General features: G+C 41.9%; 1 protein-coding gene across 3 annotated transcripts in view; it reads left to right on the top strand.

The window, feature by feature from the left end:
• The window catches only part of PRKCH (protein kinase C eta), a 204,874-nt gene that overhangs the window by 137,545 nt on the left and 41,726 nt on the right, over nt 1–25,603 (top strand). For all 3 annotated transcript variants that reach the window (XM_037006698.2, XM_037006687.2, XM_073242289.1), the window contains exon 10: nt 4,117–4,271. In XM_037006698.2, the coding sequence (XP_036862593.1) occupies nt 4,117–4,271 (155 nt within the window). The remainder of the gene's footprint in view (nt 1–4,116; nt 4,272–25,603) is intronic.

Below are 25,603 nucleotides of genomic sequence, written 5' to 3'. Positions count from 1 at the left end.
CCCTAACTAGCCTTCTGCTTTCCCTGCCAGCTCTGGATTGTGGAAGCAGCCATAGGTGTTACAGTGATGGCGCACCCTCAGCAGCCTCAGCACTTGGAACTGTCTCCCATTGCCATAGCTACACCCTGCCTCACACCTGACACACCAGCTATTCATGCACTTTGATCCCCACCCCACCCACCCCCACCCCCATCCCCATCCCCATTCCAGGCTGACTACTGCTTCCTCATCCATCAAGGCCAGGGAGCCGGCTCCTTTTAGAATCTTTCCCCAGATGCTGCCCCAGCCCTCAGGCTGCTCAGGTGCCCCTGCTTAGTCCCAGTGACACGCACTGTGCCCCTCCCCTGCACTTAGCACACCGGTGTTATGGACTGTATCTACATGTCTTTGAGCTTCCTGGTAGCAGACATGGGGTCTCAGTCATTTTATGGCACTAGGTCCCTACCCAGGGCCTGGTGTAGTGTGTGCTTGGTAAACATTCCCTCTTGTTGAGCACCTTAAAGGAAGTGTAACAGATTCTGAAAGCGTCAGTAGATAGTAAAGAGCCTGCATACCAGACCCTTAACTCCCAGGGAAGCTGGGACCCAAACCAGAGCCGAATGAGTCTCATTTTGGATATCATTCCACCCAAAGTAAACAGGCCCCATGGCCTGCTCACAACAGGCTTCAGAAAGGCCATTAAGGGGAAAGGTGGTTAATAGTGTCCCTTAATAATGGGCATCAAAGGATGTGAAGGTCCCTCTTACTGTAGCTGCCTCCTTATTTCCTCTGCCTATAAAAGTAGGACAGTCTCAACACGGTGCCTTCTATTGTCCTATTATCTTTCAAATGTGAATTAGAAAAATATGGAGAAAGCATATGTGACTTTGGTTTGTTTTTAATTAGAAAAGTGATACACACTCATCATAGAAACCTTCAGCAAAACTGAAAAGTATAAAGAAGAAATAGTGTTTTCCCAGACTCCACAACCAAGAGTGAACTTCTGTCATTCTGTGGTATTTTTTGTCCTTTCTTCTGCATATCTACATTTCGGCTATAGTTGAAATCATTCACATTTATGATCTTTGTTTTTTTAACTGAGAATATCCTCACCATCACAGCCACCAGCAGCAGCAGCTGCTATGCATTGCACAGTTTCTAGAAGCCTCACCTGAGGACATGCTTAATGAAATTTTATTGTTGATGATGGCTGCTCCCTCACCACCCCCTTCCCCACTACCACCTAATGGTGGTGTGGATCTTCTTTGCTAAAAACTGCACATTTTTGACATTTGTCTCCTCTACAAAGGAAATCTTTGAGAAATTGCTGCCAAATTTTAGCCACCTCTGCAGCAAACATTTTAAAATAGGGTGAAAAGAAGTGCAAATGAACAGGGGTTTCCTTAAGCAAAAGTGCTTTGCTATAAACATATTTTTATTTTTCCACCTTGTGATATTATTTTAGGCCTTTGATAGGATGGACATTATTTTCCGCTAAATCGTCGATGTATCTGCAAGTATCCCAATGGGTGTGAGTTGTACCCACTGTTCTAGGTGGTGCCAGATTTGTTAGAAATGAAACTCTGAATGGAAAGAAACCCTTTTTTTTTTTTGGCATTTTTGTAGCTTGTGACCTCCTTGCTGTGCATGGTAGGTATGGGTGCCCCCCGCAGCCACCACCACCGCCAGCTGCATTATCTGGGAAATCTGCCTCCCGAGATGGAGGTGGGGCTGAGAAAGGGCTTGAGCAGTACTAGAAGGCTGTGTTTCCTTCCCCCAGACTTGGAATGTAGTCCATAGTCTGCCTACTCAGACTTGAGATAGGAGAATGATTTGAGGGGGAGCTAGAAATAGATGACATTTCCCTTATAATACCCTCACCGTGTTGATAACTACTGCTATAGAAACTCTTGCCAAGGACGCTGACTTCCAGCAGTCTAAGGAAGAGTCACTTACCTACTGACCCAGTTCCAATAATCAGGTATTTCAAGCTATTGGAAACTGTGTGACTGCTGTCATAGCCAAAAAGAAGGTGAACAGGCCAGTTAACAAAAAATGTGTAACACTGCCCTACCTGCTGAGAGGTGGTTTGGGGTAGCGTTCATCCATCCCCCTCAGCCACCCCTCGAAATGAACCCAGCATCCACATCAGGAAGTGGCCCCCGACACGTCTCCATCCATGCTTACCCTCTACCCCACCCCACTGCTAACCTGTTCATCCCACCTGAGACCTTCACAGACAAGAATCATGGAGTGCTGTTGCTCACTGAAGCTTGTGCTCCCAGCTCTGCCTGGTCACTTGTCAGTCCCGCTCAGTGACAGCTGCTGGCCTACATGGCTCATGGGTGCTTACTTCTCTGTTGGCTCAGAGTGGCCAACTTGGAGAGCTGTCTTGATGTTGTTGTTTGGTTTGGTTTTGTGTGTGTGTGAATTATGCAATTCCATCTCTACTCTTATATCCATAGCTGAGAGATCTCATAGATTCGCAGAGATACCACATTCATGAAGAGGTGACATTCGGAGTGATACCATAGATTCAGGGGGCTTTTTCATCCTAATGCAGGCCTTATTTAAAATTGGAATACGTGTCACAAGTTGTGGTGTTTTCTGACCCAAATGGGCCTGATTAAAGCAGTGATGTACCTGCAGATGAAAAGCAGCTCAGAGTATCCAGTGTTCAGCTGTGAATGTGTGGTGACACCATCAGCAAAGCCAGTCATGCTCTGGGCAAAGCTGACAGCCTTGCAACCTTAACAGAAGATGGGGTTCTGCATCTGCACGTCCTCTGTGAGCTGATAAAATACCTCCCGCCCTCCTCCCCACAGAGGGCCGATTGCTGGCCCGGGGCTCACCCTGCAGGCCTCAGCTTATGGTTCACTTGCGAGATGCCTCCACAGACTCCCCAGCAGATGACCAGATGTCATTGTTTCCTCTGCTTTTCCTGAATAGGATGTGCCAGAATTTGCAATTACTTATTTATGTGACTTTTTTTTTAAGTAATGTGTATCTCCCACAGAAGCCTCTGTAAGGGGAGAGACTGTCTCTGTTTTGTGCCTTTTCTGCTCTCTGTTGGGTCCCCAGAACCTAGCTAATCAGGGACTTAGTAAATGTTGTGGGAACCAGTAAGGGAATCCACTGATCTTAGAGGTTCCTGACACAAAGCTTTCACACTGTCAGTCTTGGATACATCACTTTTCTTTTTTTATTAAGGTATCATTGACATACAATTTTATGACAGTTTCACATGAGCAACATTGTGGTTATCAAGTCCCCACCACATACCCCATTGCAGTTACTGTCCGTCAGCATAGTAAGATGCTATAGAGTCACCACTTGTTTTATCTGTGCTAATCTGTGGAGACATCACTGTTTAACTGAGACTTAACATTGCTTTCATTAAGCAGTCTTCGTTTCTATAGCCCATTCACACCTCTTGCACAATACATAGGGCACTGCATCTTTTTTAAGACCCCATTTTACCGGCAGAGTTGAGAGTTCCTTTCAGGTAGAGACAGCACCATGCCCGTCTGTGTGTTCCCACTCCTGACTCAGGAATCTTCTGGTGGGCTGAGTGGACTCTCTAATGCTGAGCCTACTCTGAGGCTGTCATGAAACTGCTGTTTGGCTGGTTGCTAAAGCATTTTCCTTTTCCTGTGATTGTTCTCTGCCCAGTGTGAGGACCTGTTAGATGTCCCTTACTTTCTGTGTTTAACCCTGTGCATTCCAGAAGAAGGGCACGCACGTTTAGATTTATGTTGTTCTCTTCCAGTTTATAAAACTATGACTGGGTCGGGGTAGCATCATTGTTCTCACTTTACTAATGTTGAACTTTGGGAAAAAAAAAAGCTCAAGGGTACATGGTGTTTAAGATGCAGAGCTAAAACTAGGGCCAAAGGATTCTGTGGCCTTCTCTACTTCTTATTTAATGAAGAAATTCAAGGTTGTGTGGAATTACCTAAGGGGATCCTCACTGTCCCAGGGGTCTATTCCCACCAGACCCTCTGGTGCTGATCCGCTGTCAGGGCATTTCACTGAGGGCCTCCCTTTGACACACGGCTCCGCCCAGGCAGTGTGATGCTGGCTGAACCCAGGCTAATGGCCACACCACACTGGAGTCTCTCTTGTGTTTGTGTCCAGGACCGACTGTTTTTCGTGATGGAGTTTGTGAATGGGGGCGACTTGATGTTTCACATTCAGAAGTCTCGTCGTTTTGATGAAGCACGAGCTCGTTTCTATGCTGCAGAAATCATTTCAGCGCTCATGTTCCTACACGAGAAAGGAATCATCTACAGGTGAGTTTCGGTTGCTGATAACCTCTTTCAGGATATATCTCTTGTTCACTTTCCTGGCTTAATCCATCCTTCCATCTCTCATATAATCAAAAGAAATCTGCTTGGAATTAAATCTGCAAAGGTTTGAGTGTCCAGTAGAATATATGAGTGACACTGCTCAGCAGTGCCTGCAAGCTAACACTTGCCTCCATGTGGTATTCATAAAACGGGCTGAGAGGCTTGGAAGCGTCTTGTGAATCCATCCACCCCAGGCTGGCTAAGGGCTTGTTATATCCAGACTTGGCAAGGTGCTGAACACATTGTTGCTCTCTTTTTTGTTTTAACATTGGAAGTGATACATTCCATTTTATGAATCCATGATTAAATTGAAGAGTGTAGATAGCTTAAACATTGCCCCAGGTTGGTACAATAATAATGTCGGTCAGATGCGCTTGCAGCTCTCCAGATGAGGAGCTAAGAGGTGAACTGTCAAGCTGCTTGATGGTTTTTATCAAATTGTAGCCCCCTCTCACATATTGTTTGATTCCATTTTGTGGCACACACCTTTTGATCATAATATATAGTACTCTGAATGGACTTAAAATCTGATTGACATTGTTAGATCGCAGAGCCCAAGGGGTATCAGATGAAACTTCAGTCAGACACAGGTTGGGTAAAGTGGGAAATGGTGTCAGACACTCTTTATTCTTAAATTTTCCTTTTTTCTATTGTGAATGTCCTCCTACTCTTTAAATAGCATAACGTAGTTGCCACATACACTCTTTTTTCTCTTGAGATAGAATTGTTTCTTTCCTTTGAGAAAAATTCTCTTTTGTATTAGGAGCATGGATGTCAAATGATTTTCCTGATTGAAATTTGCTATGTATCAGCCTTTCTAAATGCTATTCCTTCTGTGAGCTCGTGACAGTATTGACATCATCATTAAAGTGTGAAAGAGCTTTAAAAGTGGACTATTCTTAAATACCCTGGGACTCCAAATAAGAAGAGAGGAATGAGTCTGGTAAAGACTGTAGCAGAACTGGTCGACAAAGCCAGAGAGAAGTGGGAAAGCAAAGTGGGTGGAACAGGCACCACACAGAAAGGTCCACGTTAATCTTCCAAGTGGAGCCCGAAACACACTAGGCTGTCGCCCTTCTGCCGCAGCCCCAGATGTGAGGTGCAGAAGGGGGTGCAGAGCAAGGAGCTGGACTTGACAGCCAGCAGTGGAGTTGCCCGCTTGAAAGTGATCAGAAATCTCCACTCATTGTGAAGTCATGGAGCTGCCCAGGCTGCTTTAGACAGCCTGTGTATTGAGCTTCTTGACCAGGCTAGGACGTGCCCCTGGCCGCTCCCGTGTGGAGTTTTTGTGTCTCAGCATTCTGCCCAGCACATGGCTGGCTGTGGTCCCTGACGTGGCCTGGTGAGGGGAGTTCAGCGGTCTTCCTCGTGGTGACATCAGACTCTGGGCCATGAGCTCCACTTCCATTCTTCTATGGCTCGTCCGTCTGTTTCTCCTGTTTACCCCAGAGAAAGCCTTCCCCACATTTAACTTCTAAAAATAATGACTTCCCTACTTGACAGGGACTTCTGCTGTAAATCAAAACACCAATCTTAACAATGGCAATAGAGCTGAACTGAGCGCTTGTTACAGGCCCGGCGCTTTACCTGCGTTTCTCTTTTCATCCTCCTAATGGTATTATTGTAGAGCTATCATTCTTGTCATTTAGATGAATAAATGAGTCTTAAAAAGGCTTAATAACCACATTATTAGCTGGTAGTAAAGCCAGAGTTCAAATTACATTTTTAACACTGGGCTACACTGTCTCCTCAGGAGAGACTGTAGGTTAGAGCTCCCCCAGAGAGTGGGCTTCTTATCCCTCTTCTGGTGAGAAGGAATTTAACTCATGAAAATGAGGCAGAGTCTTAGTCCTTCTGGGCTGCGATAACCAAACACCACAGGCTTGGGTAGCTTACAAACAACAGAAATGTTTAATGATCAACAGAATTTAATTTACTCTTTGACTTGAATCCCATGTGAAGGCTTTAACTGATGTGCTGGGCATCAAGGGAACATATTTAATTAGGATAGATTAGAGTACTATTTTTATCAGGTAGATTTATTTCATGGGATAATGTAATCCCATTCAGTGTACTGGCCTGAGAGCAGTCTTAAGGCTAAGCCTTTGAGAGCCCAGTCCTTGGAATTCATACACAGTAAAGGGCATATTTGGGTCATAGAAGAGTGTGATTTTGATCCAGAGAGCACAGTGAGAAACAGGGGAGCATCAAACAGTCTCATTTATCATACATGTCCCAGGATGGCCTTTATCAGAACTAAAATAATCTCCCTGGATGATGCTTCTGACCCCCCCACAACAGCACACCAAATTTTATTGCATTTCACTTTATTGAGCTTTGCAGAGACTGTGTTTTTTACAAATTAAAGGTTTGTGGCAACCCTGTGTCAAAACTCTATTGGTGCCATTTTTCTAATAGTATTTGCACACTTCGTGTCTCTGTGTCATGTTTTGGTAATTCTGGCAATGTTTCAAACTTCTTCATTATTATATTTGTTATGGTGGTCTATGATCAGTGATCTTTGAGGTTACAGTTGTAATTGTTTTGGAACACTGCAAATCATGCCCATATAAGATAGTGAACTTAATAGATAAATATTGTTTGTGTTCTGACTGGTCCACCAACAGGCCTTTCCCCCATCTGTCTCCCTCTTATCAGTATCCTTATTCTCAGAGACACAACAGTATTGAAATTAGGCCAAGAAATAACTGTCCAATGGCCTCCAAGTGGTCAAGTGAAAGCAAGAGTCACACATCTCTCACTTGAAATCAAAAGCTAGAAGTGATTAAGCTTAGGAAGGCCGTTGAAAGCTAAGATAGGCCGAAACTGGGCCTCTTGTGCCAAACAGCCAGGTTGCAAATGCAAAGGAAAAATTTGTGAAGGAAATTAAAAGTGCTGTTCCAGTGAACACATGAGTGATAAGAAAGCCAAACAGCCTTGTTCCTGATATGGAGAAAGTTTTAATGATCTGGAGAGAAGATCATGCCTTTAAATTAAAGCCAGTGCTCATTGACCATTTTGAAAGTCATTGGGCCCTTAATAATTATGCTAAATCGATACTTCATGTGCTCTATAAATGATACAGCAAAGCCTGGATGACAGCATATCTACTTATAATATAATTAATGGAATATTTTAAGCCCACTATTGAGTCTGACTGCTCAGAAAACAAAGATTCCTCTCAAAATATTACTGCTCAGTGACAATGCACCTGGTCACCCAAGAGGTCTGAAGGAGATGGACAATGAGATGAATGTTGTTTTCATGCCTGCTAGCAGAATGTCCATTCTGCAGCCCATCAGAGATCAAGGAGTGATTTAAATTTTCAAGTCTTAGTATTTAAGAAACATATTTGATAAGGCTATACCTGCTATAGATAGTGATTCCTCTGAAGGATCTGGGCAAAGTAAATTGAGAACTTTCTGGAAAGGATTCACCATTCCAGGTGCCATGAGAACATTTGTGATTCATGGGAAGAGGTCAAACTACCAACATTAACAGGAGTTTGGAAGAAGTTGACTCTAACTCTCGTGGATGACTTTGAGGGGTTCAGGACTTCAGTGGAGGACGTAGCTATAGTTGTGGTGGAAAAAAGCAGGAGAACTAGAATTAGAAGTAGAGCCTGAAGATGTCTGAATCACTGCAATTCAATGATAAAACTCTAACAGATGAGGAGTTGCTTCTTCTGGATGAGCAAAGGAACTGGTTTCCTGAGATGGAACCTGCTCCTGGTGAAGATGCTGTGAAGACTGTGGAAATGACCACAAAGGGTTGAGAATATTGCATACACTTAGTTGGTAAAGCAGCGGCAGGGTTTGGGAGGATCGACTTCAGTCTTGAAAGAAGTTCTACTGTAGGTAAAAGGCTATTAAACAACATCACATGCTACAGAGAAATCATTTGTGAAAGGAAGAGCCAATGGATGTGGCAAGCTTCACTGTTGTCTTATTTTAAGAAATTGCCCCAGCCACCCCAGCCCTCAGCAACTACCACCCTGATCAGTCAGCAGCCATCAACACTGAGGCAGGACCCGCCACCAACAAAAAGATTATGACTAGCTGAAAGCTCAGATGATGGTTAGCATTTTTTAGCAGTAAGTATTTTTTAATTAAAGTATGTACATTGTTTTTGAGACATAATGTTGCACACTTAATAGGCTACAGTATAGTGTAACTTGTATATGCAATGAAAAATTTCATTTGACTCGCTTTATTATGATACTCACTTTATTGTGGTGGTCTGGAACCGAATCTGCAATATCTCCAAGGTATGTCTCCAAGGTATGTGGAGTTTATGGTGTTGTTTGTTTGGACTTATTTTTTTTTCCCCCGAGGAAGTGTTTATTTTCTAGCAAATTACAAAGATGATCCCATTCACAAGGCATTGACCAGTGGGACTTTAGAAGGTAGGGCCTTAGGCTCCCTCTTGCATGACTTTTTTCTCTCTCTTAGCTGGCTGTGCCTTATGTGAGAGGAGACAGGCCAGGTACATTTATGTGCTTTTCTGCTTGTGTTCTGACCCTGATTCTCAGAAGTGTTCACTTGCATTTCATGGTGGAACAGAAACCCAGTTCCCGGGAGATACAGCAAAAGAAGATTCTGCCCCTTTGCCTTTGGCTGGAAGGTCTGGAGCCTGCCAGAAACCAAGAATTGAGGCCCAGAATTCTACCCAGAATTGAGGGCTAGGAAGTAAGCAGTCAATGAGTCACTCTGCTAAAGGAAAAAAACACTATTCATTCTACTGTCCTAGGCTCATTGGCTGATTGGGAGCCCAGATAGTGCTCATAAATAATTTACATGGTAGTTGACTTTCTTGGAGTCAAGCCCTACAGAAAAGCTAGGAAGACAAAGAAAGGGGCCTGCATCCCATTTACCTGCCCTCCAGCATTCTGGGTACCATTTTCTATCATGTTTCATATTAAAGGGGAATTCAGCTATCATTGACATTTCAACCCCAAACTCCTAAACCCAGCCAGCATCCATTGGATTTGCTGTTTTTGACAAAAACATGGAATGTTTCTAAAATATGTTGAATGAGGAAGAATTTATAGAAGCGTGCAGTGTAAATTTTAATTCCTTGAGTGCAAACATGTTATACTTAAACACAGCATATTTTAACACACACTTTCAACTTGTGACCACTTTGAGCCCTATGATTAGTATGCTGGTTGCATAATAATTACTGTTTACCCCTAAAGCTCCAAGTGCTTAGTGTGGTAATTTGCTTTCCCACTGTCCAGATGTAGAACTGTCAACAGAGCTTGACTGTCAGACCTGACATATTGTTTTGTACTCATATAATTATGTAGCACATTAACTTTTAAAGAAAATCACCCCGATTTCTCCACAAATTGTGAAAACAATCTCTATCCAATTTGACTTTTTCTAAATTCAGAATTTGGGAAGATTTATTATCTTCCTCCATGGTAAAATCTGTTAAACTAGTCTCTGAACACAGCCATTGGATCTGTATTAATACACCAATCTCTAATATCATCTGACTCTTGGTTCTCAGGGGTATCATAAAGGGCCATCAGGTGCCTCTGACTCCCGATACCTGTGTGATCTGAAGTTGGCTGAGCATAGCTTTGCTCAGAGAGCCCATGGTGAGGCCACCTTTTCGAGCATTGCTTCTGTGTCTAAGAACAAGTCATCTGTTTCCAAATCAATTTGCGTTTCTGTTCAGTGATGAATACCACAAACTTAAGTCATTGCTCTCTGATATCTTCCTTTCCCCTTCTTGAAAATTTTGGCAAAATCAATCTGATTCCCATCTCTGGAATCCATCTAACTCCTAATTTTCTAATCAGCAGACTTTCAGAGGCCTATAATTTTGGACTGTTACTGTTATCTCACCTATATTGGAATTTTATTCCATCCTTATATTTATTATACTCAGTCTAGTGAGAAAAATCTTCTGAGATAAAGATGAAAGTCAAATTTAGGAGTTCTATTTTCCCTTTGCTATCTGATAACATCATTCCTTCTACTCCAAGAAAAAGGTCTACTCTTTCTTGATCTGCTTGCTGCAAAGACAGCTACAAATTGTCATTTGTTATTTTCGTATAGTCCTTGTTTCTTCTGAAGGTGCTAGCGATGGGACCCACAATGCGTTAGTAACTTCCACATTGGTTTCTGACTATGAGCCCTTACCCAGATTGCTACTGGAACTCCCAACTTTATAGTAATATGTCTGCCTCCTTTCTTAGCTTATCTTTCTGTTCTGCCAAATAGTGGCCTCATTCAGTGCCTGTTCTTTCACTGTTACCAGAAAGTAACTTGAATCCCTAACTTTTTTCCAAGATGGGATAGAGAACTCAGAGGATTTCCAGTTTATTAGAATAGCTTGACACTTCCCTCAAATAAAACTCATCAGCCAGTTTTCTCCCTCCTCATACAACCTTTGGAGATATTTAATAAGTATTCCCTGAGCATCAACTCTCTGCCAAGAATATGGATACAACAATGAGAAAAACAAAAATACACCCTTGTGGAGAATATGGTCTAGTGAGAGAAAAAGACATCAATCAAATGATCATAGTAATAGAAAATCACAACTGTGACCAGTGCTATGAAGAAGAGGAATGCACTGCAATGAAGGAGAATCTCTGAAAGGGTGGTTCAGTCGGGTCAGGGAAAGATGGAAGATTTTCCGAAGGAAGTGACTGTTGAGCTGAGGTAACTAGTGAAGAGAGACAGAAAGAGCATTCAAGACAGAAGGAATAGCAAGTGCTCGTTGCCAGTATCAGGAAGGAGGATGGCAAGTTCAAGGGCTCTTAAACCAGGTCAGTATGGTTGTAGTCTAGGAGGCCTATCACCCCGCAACTGGCATTTCATGATACTAGAGTTCTCTGTCATCTGATGACTCTGAGATTTTATTAGGTACTCCTTGTAAATAATTTATTTAAAAAGTTAGGTAAGACTGGTTGCATTGCCAATCCTTGGAGGAGCCATCCCTTCACAGTGAGTTTCTTGTGTCCAGTTCTGTGTTTATATTCCACAATGGAATTATAAAATGTTAGAGCCAGGTGAGACCTCCAAGATGACTGAGGGCCAAGTTCTCTTTTCAGATGAGGGAATTCAAGTCTGAAACACCCAAACAGTAAATTGCTTCTCAAAATGGGTGTTTTCTTAGGATGGCTCACTTGCAATTTGTTTTCCATCTCCAGAAAAAAAAAAAAATTCACCATTAGAAAATTTCATTTCAGTTTTCAACTTATTGCTGGCCTGAAGAGCTAATTGTACATTTGGAGGCCTTCGAGATTGTTTACTGCATTTCAATGAGGAACATGCATTTATGCTCAGAACCTATTTGCTGAGCTCCACTTGTGTTAGGAGATATAGATAAAAAAGATTAGTGGATGTGATGTCTGCTCTTTGAGGCTCTTTCTGTAGAGTGGGAGAAATGGCCCATAAATTAGTGGCAGATGGATTCCAAAACTGGAGTATGCCCAGGTTATTCTGGAAGCACAAAAAATGTCATTTAGCCTAAAGTGGAGGTTTAGGAAAACCTATAGGAGGTGACACCTGAGCTGAGTGTGGAAAGTGAAAAGCAGAACAAAGATAAAGAGGGCATTTGGGCAGGAGTAAGCTCAAACACAAGCTGGGAAGTATGAATGTTCAAGGTCAATATGTGGGTGAGGTAGAAAAACAACACAAATTTTGGTAGTACTGGAATCTAAAGTTGGAGCTATGATGTGAGATAAGGCTAGAAGGGTTGGCGTAAGTGAAGCTGCAAAAGGGTTAATGTTCTTGAGATATCTGCATTCTGTATCACCTAGGATTTGGCACCATTGCCCCTCACGGGAAATGGAAAGTCCTGTGGCTTAAACAAGATAGAAATGCATTTTCCTTTCCTGTAAAAAGTCCAACTCTTCCATAAATACTCTCTGGAGGTATCTGGGACCCAGATTATTATCTTTTCTGTTCTGCCACCTTCAAGGTTACCTCATGGTCTAACATGTTTGCTGAAGCTCCAGGAGCATCTCAGCATTCCAGTTCCAGGCAGCAAGAAGGGTGAAGGGCATTCTTCCCAGCTGAGCCAGTTTCCTTTAAGGAGACTTCTTGAAATTCCACTCAGCATTTACCAGGGGGTTGGTCAGAACTTAGTCACATGGCTGCACCTTGCTGCAGTGAAAACTAGGAAATTATTACATGGCCATGTTCCAGCTAAAATATCAGGGTTCTCTTATTTTTTAAAAAAAGAGGGAGAGAATGTCATTTGATAGGAAACTTGCAGTGTCAGACACAAATTCCATGCCAGGGAGTTTGGTCTTACGTAGCAAGTAAAAGAGGGTCTTTGAAGAATTTTCAGCAGGTTGTGTGACATGAAGGGATTTATATTTTACACTTACTTGAGGGAGGGTACATGTGGACATGTGAACATGGAGGAGGTTCAGTTTGTGGCTTTTGTGGTGTTCCAGCTAAGGAGACAAGGAGCACCTGAACTGAGACAGTAATGGTAGAAGAGGAGAAGGGCATTGGTTTAAGGGATACCATCAAGTAGAAAAGACAGGACTTAGTGACTAGGTAAATCCAGGGAGTGAAGAGGAAACCTAGGGTCATTCCTAGGTGTTTAGCTAGAAGGTTGAATGGATGATGGTGCCATTAACTAGGAAAGATCATGAACCCAGGAAGAGATCTAGGCAGAAAAGAAGGTAGAAAGACTTAGAAACAGTATGTCAGATATGCAAGACACATTCCAGTGAAGATGCTCAGCAGACTGGGTGATATGGTCTCAAGCCCAGTGAAGAAGATGGGATGGAACTAAGTAATTGGAAGTCATCAGAACAAAGCTCTTAGTTGAGATCATGGGACTGGATGAGATTACTCAACAAGAATGTCTTAAATGCAACAGTGAGCCAAGGTCAAAACCCTGGGAAACAGACCCATTCAAAATCTGCCTCAATTTGGCTCCAGGTTTTTTTTTAATTGTTAATACTTTATCATTTAGCATAAGCATCCCCACAGTACAGTTCCACTTAAAATATAATGCTATAAAAGAATAGAAAAAAATAACTTATTTTAAAATAACTTTGAGGGGCAGCATATATTCTTTCAACTGAAGGAATGCTGGGCATGGTTTTCAGAAGACTTGGGTGCTAGACCCAGCCCCGCTTCATGCTGGTCCTGGGAATGTGGGAAGGTTGCAGAATTCTTGAGTCTGTTTGCCTATCTGTGCAACAGGAATACCATTGATGGCTTCCCTGTGGCACCATCTCAAATAAAATGAAAGTGAACATGTGAAAGCTCTTTGAAACATGCCATGTCAATATGAGAAATAATTCTTTGCATACGTGCTATCAGCTGTTTTGGGTTTTCTTCGTAGCATAGGCTGGAGCTGAAATTATCCTCAAGATGCTTCCTCAAAAATAGTGAATTCTTTAGAGAAATTGGAGTTTGAGCTTGTAAAAATCAGCCCTCTGAAGGCCAGTCTTTTACAGAAAACTAAATCTGAAATGCTTTTCTTTCCAACCAAATCATTTCCTTTGCATTTTAGCAATATTTTGAAATTGTGTATAGTTAATATATTTACCATGTACTTATAAATCCTTAAGACAGTTTCCTTATGAAGCCCTGAAGCATATGGGACAGCTTATAAAACTCAAAGACTGTACTCTTACATTTTGTTTTAAATCTCAGTCGTCTCTTTAACCTATGGGGCAAGCAGTTAAACTCATTTTGAGTTTAATTTCTCCAGTATTGAAGCAAATTTTCATTTGTTTATTTGAGGGGATATTCAAGAACATTTTTGGGCCATTACTGGAGTGACTATCCTGGCAGCTTAGTCCCATTAATGCAGTTTCTCAAAGGATCCAGATTAATGGCTGAAAGAAATTTCAGCCCTGAAACACCCTGTTTCTGTACTTATTAAATCAGAATACTGATCCTGGCATACTTCATCAGTGTTTGACCTTTTGTATCAACAAAGGCTGTGGTTATTTGGAACTAATTGATAAATGTGTTAATAGATTCCACAGGCTAATGAAATCAGACCATCTGTTTTGCTCTTATCCCCACTGAATTGATCAAGCAACCACTGCTTCACTGTAATTAAATGCAATGTTGGATTTATTTGCTAAGCAATGACAATACAGTCAGTTGATCTTTAGGTACCATGTGAATACCGCCATTTGGAAAAAGTGATTTAATTGCTCAGCAAATGCTTAGGAAATGCCTAGTCAATGCAAAGTCTTATGCCAGGTCCTTAAGCTTAGGGTATTTGGTTCATTTTTTTAACATGTATGTGTTGAACACATACTATGTACAAGGCACTGTTCTAAATTCTGGAAATAAAGCAGACAAAAACTACTCTCAGGGAGCTTAAGTTTCAGCTCAGTTAGTCAGACAAACAAAAAGTAAATATAGTGAATGTTGGGATGATAAATTCTATGGAGAAAAATCTGCCTAATGGGGAGATCAAGTTCAGGGAGAATGGGGCACTTGAGCAGAAAAGCAGAAACCTTAGAATGTGAGGAGGCTCTATGTGGTATCTGGGACAAGAGCATTCCAGGCAGAATGAATGGTAAGGATGCCAAGCTTTGGGGAGGAAGGGGAGTCCTCTACAAGGTCAAGCACTGGCAAAGAGAACAGAAGGCTGGAGCAGGATGCAGAGTGGAGGGAGAGGATCCTAGCTCTCTCACCTTGATTCTGCAATACAGAATAATAGCCTCATGTACTGAGCATTTATCTTGTAAGCATAAATGCCTCTGTAAGGAGCTTTTACCTATTTACATTTAACTTCTTAAGACATCTATCCAAAGTAAATGGCATCATCCCTATTTTACAGATGAGGAAACAAGGCTCTGGGGAATAAAATAACCTATTCAAGGTCACAGCATGTGATGGAACTCTGTACTCCCACCTCAGTTTTGACTCCAGGAGGTGCTGAGTTCTCTCAAACTCCAGGCTTTTGCCCAAGCAGTTCTCTTTGCCTAGATCTTTTCCCCGCCCTTTGCCAAGCAGATACTTGCTGACCTGTGCAGTCTCAGCTTAGCTGTCATTGTCACCTCCTCTAGGAAGCCTCCTAGACTCAATCTAGGAGAGGCACCTGTCCTCTCTACTCCTGTGGCACCCTTCCCTTAGCACTTTCCCTGGCCTCTGCCTCTGCATGTGGGCCGCTCTGAGGGCAGGGAGCATGGCTGTCTAACCCACTGTCTATCTGCTGTGTTTTACTGGTCCAAACCCATGATTTGCTCAGAATTCCAGGTAGTGATTTTTTTAGTAAGTGAAAGCCTTTTGAGAATTTCTCTGCTCTAACTGAAAAGAATATTTGATCCTCCATATGAGTAATTTTCAAATGAGAGTTCTAATTCTTCAAGAATTTCTAAATTTCGGATTTTCATTTCGATGGTAGTATAAACCTTCCACCTGTTACAAGGACACAGTTTCTTCCAGTGACTGTAATTCTCAAGTGAAAGGAATTTCATAGAGACAGACTTGTCTGTTGGTGTTTCCGCAAGTGTTCTTTAAAAAGGAGCCCTGTAGTACATGGGCTGGAGAGACACTGGTGGTCTCTGCCCTGCTTCATCTGCCACATTTCTGCACACAATGACTTAGGACCATGGCATTTGCAGCAAATGTCAGTTGTATACTTTTTTGCTTAAGGTGATGCTGATTGGGCTCAGAGTTACTTTAATTCTGCTTGCTATATTCAGAGTACTTCAATAGTAATCTATTCCATTTTTTATGCCTTTCTGCTGAAAGCTAAGATAATAAGTTTATCAAGATCATTTTATAAACTGAACATTGCTTTGTAAGTTCTTTAAACCTACCATGTGTGTTTTACACATATGACTATGGTAGAAAGCCTGGTGATTTCACTTCTCTATGGTTATTTGTAAGTTACTGAATAACAATAACACCCAAAAGTTATTAAAGGAATGTATCTTCAAACTAGGCTGTACAAAAAATTCTTCATAAAAATGTATATATAATCTTCATGGAATATATATTCATTAGTGAAAACAATGATTTTTCCCGTGTCTTTTATTTTTTAAATAAAATTTATTCTTGCCTCTCTAGTTACAAAAGTAACACATAGCAATTATTGAAAATTTTAAATATAAAAAGTAAAAATGAAATAAACCTATAATCCTACCAGTGAAAGGTAATTCTTTTCATTTTGCTCTATTTCCTAAAAGTTTTAAAATGTGTTTATTTTTTTAAAAAGAAACAAAATACAAGTCACACTATACATACATTTTTAACCTTTTTTTTTTACTTGCTATGTCACGACCATTTTCCCCTACCATGAAAGTCATTTGCATTCTCTTTTCAAACTAATATTAAGTGATAGTGATTTATCATATGGACCTACTTAAATATCATTAATAATGATAAGCTTATATCCTGTATACATGTATTTGAATCTGTCTTTGGTTGTTTCCTGAGAACAGATTCCTTGAGGTACTACTGAGTCAAAAGCCGTGCATGTTGCTAAAGCTTTATTTGCAGGGCTGGAGGGACTTGGGTCCCAGTTTTGCCCTGCTACTTCTCAGCTGTGGAATTTTAAATAAATTACTTAACCCCACTAAACCTCAGTTTCTTCACTGGTAAAATAGAGATTCTAGAAGTGCACCTCCGAGGGCAGTTGCCAGAATTAAATAGAGGAGCTCATGAAGCCGTTAGCCTAGGGTGTGGTATTGAGTACATAATGTTTACTCTTAAAGCATTCTTTGGAAAATGTGTCAAAGCACATGTTCTAATAATGGGTATTGGCATTATCTTTCCTGGCCACTTCTCTCCATAGATCTCAAGTGTCAATTTGATGTGTTTTGATAAATGTACACAAATATGTAGTCAATACTCCAAATAATATAGAGAGTGTTTCCATTATCCCAGAAAGTTTCCTGGTGCCCCTTGCAGTTAATCCCTAACTGCCACCGCAGGCAACCAGTTCTGATCTATCTATGGATGTTACAGGATGTGACTATCCACCCTGAGATCCTGAAAGGAAAATCACTTCTCAATAATGCCCCCATGAGGGTAAGAGGATGGGTTTCTTTAAGGTGACAGTAGAACTGTAGTGGTTGTCACGGTCAGAGGAAACCCTCCCACAAGCCCTGTGGTCTCAGTCAAGTTAACTCTCTGGAGGGAAAATAGTTCCAGGAAGATAAACATCATGTCAAACGGTGATTGTCTGAGCAGCTGAGAAAATGCAGGTGTTTTTCATTCTCTTGTTAATGTTCTTAATGCTTTTCAAATGTTCTATATTGAACTAATATTGCCTTTCCAAAAATAATTAAAGATGTTATTTTCAAAGGGACCTGATATGTGATATTGAATACATCCTCATATGAGTTTTCCAACATGATAGTGTAAAAAAATAGGTAACCTGCTGCTGTACTAGTTAGGTTCTGTCCAGCCTTGACCTCCAAGCTGTGACCACTCCTCGTCTGTAAATCCCAGTTCTGCAGAAGGCCCGGAGTCATTGTCTCAGTCTGCTTCAGCCGCCACAGCAAATACTGCAGACTGGGTGGCTTAACAGAACCTTAAGCTGGAAGGTTCAAGATCAAGGTGGCCAGTTTCATTTCTGGTGAGGGCTTTCCTCTTGGTTGCAGACAACTGTCTTCTCACTGTGCCCTCAGGTGGAGAGAGGGAGAGGAATGGGGAGAGTGGGGAGAGGGCAAGGGAGGGAGGGGGAGAGAGGGAGAGAGGGAGGGCACTAATCCCATCATGGGGCTCCATCCTCATGACCTCCTCTAACTAGAACTACTTCCCAAAGGTCCCACTTTCAAATGCCATCACACTGAAGGGGTTAGGTCTTTAACACATGACTTTGGAGATACTGATATACAAATGACTGTGATGGACATACAGTCCATCACAGTCATTCATTCACACATATATTTAATTTTTTTTAATGTTTTCGATTCCATTAAGCAAGGTACTCTGCAACACTTGGCTTGGTAGTACAAAATCTATTTGGAAAGGATTTGAACCTGAGAAAAATAGCACTGGCTGGAGTTAAACACACTGTGGACTGACACGAGAGAGCAGCTGAGGATTAAATGAAAGCGTTGTCATTCTTTTGGCTCACTGAACCATGTATGTTAGTCTTGGAGCTATGTTTTTAGGATTTGAGACCAAATCCTTCTCCTGGATTCCATACTAAGCCTGGCAAGAGAAACAGCTGAGCAGAACATGGTGTTATAGTTGCCTTTTAATATGTAGTCTGCAGCATGCTCCTGAAGGTGGGATTTTTTCCCCCATGTCTTGGAAATGTCAAATTTTACTCATCAGCAAACTTGATAAGAAGAAATATAACTTGGTTCAAGTGCCCTGTTACTGTTTAGCAAAAATACTCAGACGCTGATGACTTTCTGGGTTCCACTGCAAAGACAAGTAAGTGAAAATTGATGGGCAAGTTGCCCCACAGCCCGGAGAATGACATCACTGAGGGATCCAGTTCCAAGATGCATGTGCTGTGCACAAAATGGGAAAGTAGCAGTTTGACTGCATGGCCTTTCATTTCTCCTCCTTCCTTTGGCACTGTTCCTCCAGCCTCCAGAATACCCATCCAAGCCTGTTCTTTCACTTTCACAATCACTGTTTTAGACCATTCTTGATATCTGCATCAAAACCTACCTGTCTTGTGTCCCACTGATAAAATTCTAGAGTCTTTTTAGAAGGGAGTTACAAGTTATATATCCTTCTCTTTCAGAGCATGAAACCTGACAACCTGCTGAATGGTCATATTTTTCTATACTTAAACATTCCAAACAGAACTTGTTTCCTCCACTTTTAGGCATCTGTGACTATTGGTAATTTCACTTTTGTATTGACTCAAACAGTGTTTCATAGTATCTTCTATTTACTTGTTCTGGACCACCCTTATGGAATAGACTGAATAAATGCAAATAATCTACAAGAAAGCCTTTGAGAGATTTAAAGGCAATCTGGATCTTCCAACCTAGTTTACCTGTCAGAGAAGGAGATATCAGTGTAGCATTATTTGTTCTGGTTCTCTTTTTATAGTCATTGGCTTCTAAACAGTCATCAGCCATCCACATAATTTTTCATTCTAGATTCTTGACTCGATATCCAGTTGACTTGTTACATCCTTCTTCTCTTATAAAATCAGAAGTATCTTAACTTGTAATTGGTAACTAAACTGATATGAATTGCAGTGTTGGTAGTTCATGTTACCTCTCCCAGATAAGAGTTGGGCTTTAATTGAATTTTGTTGCTGCTGAATATATGGGCAGCGAACATAGCAGGAAGTTAATTGTTGGTATGATCTTAAGAATAGGGTGTTCAAAGTTTCCTTTTGTGTGGATTTTGGAGAACTTTAATCACCACCTATAACTGTGAGTATAGATTCAGCTTCTATGTGCACATGTGAACAGGAAAGGAAGTTGTAAACCCCAGAACTAGGGATCTCTATCCACAGCCCACTTCAACAAGATGAGTGCTTTTCACTTAAGTCCGTCAGTGCCTGGCTCCAGGGAGAATTGCCGAAGAAGAGGCATGGAATGAGCACAGGTGTAGGTGATGGGGAGATAAAAGAGCAAACACTGCTAGTTACAGAGGTACCTGTGGAACTCCTAGCCAAATCATCCATCTCAGAGTCATAAATACCAGGCTAATCTTTAAGACAGTGGTCATAGACTTTAGGTTGCCTGGCAACAGTGCGACTATGAGGCAGTATTGGCTTAGAGTTAAGAGCAAGGCTTTGGAATCAAACCTGGGTTGGAAACCTACCTCTACAATGTTCTAACTCTGTGATACTGGATACTTTAATTTCTCTCAGTCTTGGTTTCCTAATATACAACACGGGGATAACGGTAACTACCGTGGAATTATCCTGAGAATCCATTCATGTGACTTCTTTATCCCAGTGTGTCTGGTATTAGCTAATGCTCAATATCCATTATCATTATAAAAAAGAAGAGTGATTTAAGGAAGAAACTTGAACAGTGAATCCATTTAGGAGGTAGACAGATTCAATAAGGAAATGGTTGAATAAATGATGGTATGCCCATCTTGTGGGATATTATGCAACTATAAAAAGAAAGAATGAGTTAAATGTACATTTATTGACTTGGGTGGTTTGTCCCTGATAAATAAATAAGTAGGGGTGGGGGAGAAGTTAAAGAGTAGTATGTATGAAGTATCATTGAAGTCACTTTTTTTGTAAAAAAACAAACAAACCATCTGTACTCAGATATGATGAAACAGTTTGGGATAGGGTTGAGTGTAGACAGGTATTGGTTTTTCATAATGTATCTTCATATTGTATCACTGACTGTGGTGAGAACATTACTTTTATGATTTTTGAGAACAAATCTTTTAAAAAGAAATAAGCCAAAGGGGTGGGAAATGGACAGAGGAAGTAGAAATCAGTCAGTAAGGCATGAGAGGAAATTATCAGATAGGGAAGAGATGGTACCCAGAGGGGTGCAGAATGGAAAGCCATGGGAGTCATCTTTTTCTCTCGTTGTTGTGTTAGGACTTCACATCTGGAGCTTTGTTTTCCTTATTCATTTTCATTTAGTGTTTCTCAGCTGTGGCACAAGGCAGAGCAATTTTCCTTATTTCTTCATTTCTGTTTCATTTCTAACAACTGATTTATTTCTTATCTGAGGGAATACATTGGGAGAGAAAGTGATATGAAGATGGGTATAAACATGGATTGTATTGACTAAAGAGCAATGTCAGTGTAATTAATTTCATGAGTGACTGCTTCTATATGATAAAAAAGAAATGTTTAGCTGTTCTGAAAAGATTACTGAAAGGTAAATCCAGGCCTCCAAATTCCTCTTTTTCAAGGCAACCAGTTAACTCATTTCTTGCGTATCCTTCCAGAAATTGCCCATACATACTCAAGCTCTGTGTGCAAATGTTGTCTCCTATTGAAAGGCCACTGGTGCTATGGGATAGATACACTGACAAATGGAGGTTCTTCCTAAGCCCTGGAAAGACCAGCTGTAAACGTCTATGGAAAGGTGGCCATTGAGCCTCCTTTTCGTCCCTGAGAATGGTCTGTGGTGAGGGTTCAAACCTAAAAACTCTGCTCTTGTTGGAGAAACTGTGCAGGTTTGTTCAGATCATGGAACAGGCTTATAAAAGTTTACTGCAATTACAGGGCCACAAAGAGAAGTTTATTTCCAGCCCTACACGTAGAGCATTGCATCAGTTGTTATTTATAACTGGATTAAGAGCAGCAGTGCAGATTTGTGGGATGGAGCCTGCTTTTGTGTAGTGGCCCCTTCCTCATTTCCCAGGAGCTTCTCAATCCCCTTGCCCTGCAGGCGCTGGAGCAAGTGCCCTCAAGGGGATAAAAATCAGAGGGGAATCCCCTTCCTCTGAGAGCATGAGGAATGGGTAGGTGCACCCAAATCTTGCAAAAGAAGCAATAGAGGATATTCAGTCTGAGTTTAATCCAAGCAATGAGAAGCTTGCCCCTCCCAAGTTGGCCTGCTGAGGATTTTAACACTCCTTTGACAAAGAAATGGGACTATGAGCAATAGAGGAAGGCAGGTGACAGTGAGTCATGCAGCTCACCCTTTAGAAGAACAGGTCCTGTCACCAGGAGCCTTTTCTGACATACCTGGATCTTATGTTAATTCTCGAAGGGAGAGAGGAAGGAAGGTGTGTGCTTTTGTTTGTTTGATTGGTTGGTTTGACTCCTACACAAAACATGGAATTGAAAAAAATACACTGTGGCAGTGAACTTCGTTTACAATTTAATTTACAGCCAGGAAGGAAAATTTTGACAAAGCAAACCTGAAATCTGAACGCTGTCGGGCTGGCCACTTCACTGCCTCGCTAAGGGAGGGAGTATAATTTGGCCTAAAGAACAGTGGAGTTTTGTTTCCTCCTCTGTGAACAGACAGGTTCAAACCTGTCCGAGGTGGTAGCCAAGTTTCCTTATGACTGACTTATATGTGTGGTAGTGGTTTTTTTTTTACCCCCTGTAAGGATCTGGTTGAGTAATTCAGAAAGTTTAAAAAATAACAAAAAAGAAGTAAATGAGAAAAGTTAACCAGGGTCTGCCACAAATGCCAGGAAGGTACACACAGACTGGAAGAATCTGTGAGGTCTTTGTTTGTTTCTGCCCTGCAAATACTCAGCCATGCTCCACAGAGCTAGAGTGTGGTATCTGTGCAGGGGCCCTGGAAGAAACAGGACTCTGTTCTCCGCAGCTTATTCCTTGGGGTTTCAGAATATAAAATATGAAGTGTATATAATCACAGTTCCCAGCATTTCTTGGCATTCCAGCTTTGGCAATAAGAATGGGAAAAACTGAAGCTTTTATGGCCAGGAAGGCTGAGTGTAATCTTTGTGCCACAGGAAGCCTCTTCTCTCTGCTGTCCCTCTGAGAGGCTGCTGTGCTTGGTTTAATTTGCTGCAGCTATTGTATATTTTTATACCCTGTTTTCATTAAAGAAAGAGGCAGAGTTGAGGGCTGACACCGCAGAGCATCTGCACAGTGTCTACTTGATATATATAACCCAGGCGTTGCACGTTGTGCTGAGAGAGTTAACTCTAGAACTGACAGCGTTACCAGAGCAGCTCAAGATACTGTTCTTCCTAAGAATTAGTGCTCAGGACAGAATCTCATCGAGGAGTTCAGGATAAGAAGAATGCAGTAAAGAACAAGCACTCTCAACAAAAGAGAGCTTCAAGAAATTGCTTTAACTTGGAGAAGGCTTGGGTTAATTTAAATGGTGAAGAGGCAGGTCAGCCTCCATGTCTTAGTCTGCCCAGAAAAGCCTCCGTTTGCTCTGTGACCCCCCCCCCCCCCATAAAAGGGCCTTTTACCTGAGATTCCCATTTTGGACAGTGAACTGCAGTCACCCTGCAAAGAAATGTTTTCATTCTACAATTTTTTTTTCTGTGAGAAGGTAGGACCAAAGGGAAAAGGGTATTTTTATAAATTGAGAGGGGTCCCCTTCGGTAGGAGGGGAATTCTCCCAGCCTTTTCCTTTCAGAGACTATTTACCCCTAGTCCATGAATTGGAAATTTGGTTACTAACCATATTAAAGTACCTTTTGTTAGTATTAGTCACTCTCTCAGTTTCAAGGCCACTTTAGGGAAAATTGAGTCCCATATTTTATTTCCTTTGTATAATATTTTAATACAGTTATGTGAGATATAACTGTGTCTATAATCATAACTTTAGAGGTCCACATTCACTTATTTATACATGGCCATTCAGTCATTCATTTATTCATGCAACAGACATCTGTGGAGACTTGTTTTGTGTGTGAAGATATCATAATGACCTAGAATGAGCCAGGACCCTGCCTCCAGGAAGCATGTATTCTAGCGTAAACATATAAAGAGGTAAAAGTATTGACCAGTGTGAAAAATGACGTGGGAAGAAATAAGTGAGTTTTTCCTTTTTTTAAATTTTACTCCATAGAGCTAAAGAAAGGAGAGATGAGAGACACACGGACAGTTACCTCCCTCTCCACTACTTGCATTGTTGAATGTCTAAAGTATTTTACCTAGCATGGCAAACTCAAATAGCTTCAGAATACAGACCCATCACACAGTTCTAACCAAACAATTCATATGTCTATACAACTAAAGTTCAATATTCAGTTTAAAAAAGAAAAACAAGGAGCCCAAGACAGACCAGAGGAAGTGTACACACTCCATTCAGCCCTGCCCGCTGATTCACCTCCTCCAAAGCCCCAGGTTCCTTAGCCCCAAGTCAGAGCCCGCCAAGACCTGGTCCAGCCTTCCACTTCAGTAGCCCCCTAGTGGTCTCGCGGAGAAGACGAGGGCAGCCTGAGAACCTTACAGTCAGCTTTTCCGCCTCACTTTGGAACCTTTGAGCCGTCATCCCTCTGCAGTTTGGAAGACAGAAAGACTTTGCCCAAGAATTCTCTGGAAAATCTGAGTGCTGGAAGAAATGTCAGGAATATCGGCTTTCATCATGGAATTTCTGCTCACTGCTGTGGTCTTCCATGAGTCAGCAGGAGGAGCGACGCCACACTGAGGCCTCAGCCTCACCCCAGTGGGTCTGTGGCAGTGTCCCAGAAGCCCGCAGGGGTGTGTGTGGGGAAAGGGGTGTCACTGCCCGTGCCAGCCCATGGATGCAGGCTCCTTCGGGCGTGCACTGGCAGCCCTCCCAGCCAAGCTTGAACTCCCTGGGTTCTTGGGTGGGATCTCTCTGGAAACTCATCCTCCTTTGTTTCTTTATCCAACACCCATTCCCTGTCACTCTCCCAGAGATTCTTTTCACTGCCAAGAGAGAGTCTCTTAGAAAAGTGGACACTACCCTTATCCAAGACTTCCATGGGCCTGGCTATCAGCTTTCCACCCAGTGGCTCCCAGAGCAGGAAAGAAAGGAGAATAGAAACCCTAGGAAGAGGAGACCTGACCGACTCTTCTTCCTGTGTGGGCTCTTAAGCATGCAGTGACTCCTCCTGAACAGAATTTTCATGAAACAGTTTTGTCCTAACCGAAGTCTTCCTGCAGGCCGCAGCCTTCCATGAAGCCTCTTAGGAGGCACCAGCATCTTCAAAGGAAGTTACCCAGACACTGTTTTCTTTGAAGGTGAATCTAGATGCTAAACTCTAAATTTCCCTGTCTGCTTTGGTCCCCAGCCCTTAACACAGCAGTTGGTAAGAGGGTTGCATACTTATAACCACTTCATTTCCTTGATTCCAAGAAACCACACATCACAAAATGCTGTGTAGTTTCTGATCTCATGAAAATGAGAGTATTGACAGCTGGCAAGTTTTGTGGTCATTGGTTTTAAGGAACTTCCCTCTTTCAGAAGCATGAGAGGGGAGGGAGCAGGCACAGATGTTAGAGTCAAGGCAGTACAAGGTCGGAGTTTCACTCTTCTCTAGTTAGATAGAGGAGTTTTTCCTCTCTGGGCTTAGTAACAGAGATATTAAGGCCATCCTAGCAACAGCAGAAGGCAAACAGAAGCCCCTATGGTCAGAAGAATGTATGATTAGCTGGCCTTGAGAGTGCTTCTTTTCTTTATGTGCTAGTGAAGCTTCTGCATCAGGAGAGTAAACAAAAAGCAGTCTGTGCAGACACCCATATTTTCCACTCTGTCAGAAAAGCAAAGTCGGGCTACACCTACCCAGATTCCATCTTAGTAGATTTGTGCTCCTGGTCATTTCTTTCACAGAAGCTGGGGAATCTAGTCTCAAGTAAGAGTAGGCTTGAATATCCCAGTATTTAAAGATAAAGAAAGCAGGCAAGGTGGTTGAGTTTCTCTTACAAATGAGGCCCTGTGTTGTAAATGGTCAGTCATGGCTGAATTTCTCCTTTCCTTATCTTGAAGAGTGGAGCTTGAAGAC

Source organism: Manis javanica, chromosome 8 (genome assembly GCF_040802235.1).
Source record: "Manis javanica isolate MJ-LG chromosome 8, MJ_LKY, whole genome shotgun sequence".
In the NCBI taxonomy this organism is placed as follows: Eukaryota; Metazoa; Chordata; class Mammalia; order Pholidota; family Manidae; genus Manis; species Manis javanica.
Note: the sequence above shows the minus strand (reverse complement) of the source record. Positions and strands in the feature narration are given on the sequence as shown.